At 44.0% G+C, this 2500-nt stretch overlaps 1 protein-coding gene across 1 annotated transcript in view; it reads left to right on the forward strand.

The window, feature by feature from the left end:
* PolQ (DNA polymerase theta) overlaps positions 1–2500 on the forward strand; it is a 48542-nt gene that overhangs the window by 32023 nt on the left and 14019 nt on the right. The window contains exons 24-28 of the mRNA XM_086544215.1: positions 465–550; positions 835–886; positions 1034–1049; positions 1785–1995; positions 2079–2365. Of these exons, the coding sequence (XP_086400341.1) occupies positions 465–550; positions 835–886; positions 1034–1049; positions 1785–1995; positions 2079–2365 (652 nt within the window). The remainder of the gene's footprint in view (positions 1–464; positions 551–834; positions 887–1033; positions 1050–1784; positions 1996–2078; positions 2366–2500) is intronic.

A 2500-nucleotide genomic window follows, 5' to 3' on the forward strand; every position in this document is an offset into this window, starting at 1 on the left:
GGGATTGGGGAGAGGGGAAGAAGGTGGGAGGTTAGTGGAATAGGGGAGAGGGTAGAAGGTTAGTGGGATGGGGAAAGGGGAGAGAGAGTGGGAGTTAAGTGGGATGGGGGAGAAGGTGGGAGGTTAGTGGGATGGGGGAGAGGGGAAGAAGGTGGGAGGTTAGTGGGAGAGGAAAGAGTAGAAGGTTAGTGGGATGGGGAAGAGGATTAGAGAGTTAAGGGGTGGGGAAGTTTTTTTTTTTTTTTTTTTTTTATTATATATATATATATAGCAGGATAGGAAAGGGTGGAAGGAAGCTAGCTAAAGCGTCTGAAGACAGAGAATGAAAATGAAGCAGTAGTAGATATAAAAGGGGTGGGGCAGACCCACTTGCTGCTTTTATTTTATTTTATTTTGTTTTATTTATTTATTTTTCTTTTAACAATTTATGAACTGTTAGCATAATTGTGGTATGTTTTCCTTAGTCATTATAGATTTGCTGTTGCAAAGTTTGGATTTGGTGGTCCGCTACCAAGATATGGTGTGATTCTCGTTATTCCATTATGTCATGGTCAGTTGAGGATTTCCTGGCAGTGTATTGTTCTCCTCTTGCCCCGTTTATGATGTTATTGAAGGCTTCTTCATTTATGTACTGCATCCTATATGCGCTCAGGTCAATCACTCTACTCCGGATGAGATCTGCGATGAATTTGTCATCGTGTATTTCGTGATGATAATAGGTATACTTGACTAACTTGGCCCGGATCAGTTGCTCAATTTCATTGTGTGTTGGATTCTTGGGGGATCCCAGTTTTGTACTTTTGCTCTTAGTCCCTTATCTCCGGATCTCGTTAGTCTGGGTTTGTTCGTCATCGTCGGACTGGCTCTTGGTGCTGGATTGCCCGGAGTTTGTATTCTCATCTCTCCAGTTGCTCCTCGCAGCGTTTCATTCCTCGCTCGCCGTTTTTCCCTTTCGCAGGCCGTTACTTGTGTCGGGGGCGAATTTTCACTATTTCTTTTGTTATTTGTATTCGTTTTTCCATGTCCTTGACAGGTTTTCCTTTGGCTCGGTAAATACCTTTCGAATTCTTTTCCATGTGTCTTTTCAATATGCCGAGTATTGGTGGCATCATACTGTTTGGTGTATTTGACCTTTCGGGATATCAGTCAGTGTATACATCTCGTCTATCGACCTCTGGAAACTGCCTGGCTCGGGTAGCTTCTTTGATGGTTGCAGGATAATTGCACTCATGATGCTGGCAGCTCATTAGTGTAGTGAGTTTAGCTTATGATCCTAGCTATTTGAGTTGCCTGGGCATTGGTTGAGGCTGCCCTTGCATAATTTTTTGTTGTAACAGGGGAGCGTTGTTCTCTGGCCTTCGTAGTGTCTGTCTCTCATTGTTTCGTTCGTTTCTTCTTTATTATCCTTTTCGATTGACATTTTGCGGCCAAAGTGCGGTGGTCATCTTGCAATTAAGGCATTTTTTAGTGTTTTCTTTGGCTTTTGGTACGTGTGTGGTATTTCCGAGGCGCAATCTGAGCAAGCTTGTAATCTCTGTTTTGTGCAACTTGACTACGTGATCATATTTTAGCATCTGTAGCATGGGACTATGTTAAATGAAGATTCTATCCTCTATGTATCTTGGTGGTATGGACTGGTGTAATATCAGCATCCCTTTTTCCAGGGCTTTCTTAGCCATTTGACTTGTTTCCATTCGTACTTTGATAATTGTTGGTGCGCTCGGTATTTTAATTACTTCCTCTATTTTTGCCCAACTATTTTCTCTCTCAATGTTTTGTTTCAGTTCATCCACATCATAAGCGACAATCTGTCGGTCAATATTCCTGATGTTTATGGTCCTCATTGCGTTATATTCTGGTGGATCTTGGATTTCAAAATGATCCTTTTTGAAGAGCTCTTTGCATTGTTTTGTCATGAGTTGTTCAATTGTTTCATCGGTGGCAATGGCATAGTAGGCATTTCTGCTGTCGTCTACTTTGAGGACTGTAACCTTGGCGAGTCCGAAGCATTGCCATAGCTTTGCTCTCCTGTTTGGTAAGTTAGGGTTTTTGTCTTTAATTCTGACCCTTGCCATTAGCCTTTTTGAAGGCTTGGCAACTCATCTGTGGGGTGAGCGGGTCGTTCAGTTGTCTACTCAGCTTGATGTCAAGGCCGGCTGTGACTCCGCTCTTGATGCTTAGTAAAAGTCGACTTATAGAGGTTGACTTGAATTCCTGTTGCCTATGCTATGCCGGCACTGAACAGGTGTCAGGAGCCGGGACGTGGACGTGGACCTTGCACCAAGTGAAGAGTTTTCAGACCACAGGGGCTACTTCACGAGAATGTCAAGGCGGGTCATGGCAGACAGGAGCACCATGGGAGCGTGTTAACGGTCCGGGTGTCCTGAGCTGAGTGTGGGGAAGGTGGTAGAATGGGAAAGGGTGGGGGGTTTGAGAAAAGGATTGAATGTGGGAGAAGGTTGGTGGTTAGTTGAGGGGGGAGAATGAGGAATGAAGGTTA

The sequence above is a fragment of the Penaeus japonicus genome, unplaced genomic scaffold (assembly GCF_977035675.1).
Source record: "Penaeus japonicus unplaced genomic scaffold, GWHDUDI00000001_assembly GWHDUDI00000015, whole genome shotgun sequence".
NCBI lineage: Eukaryota > Metazoa > Arthropoda > Malacostraca > Decapoda > Penaeidae > Penaeus > Penaeus japonicus.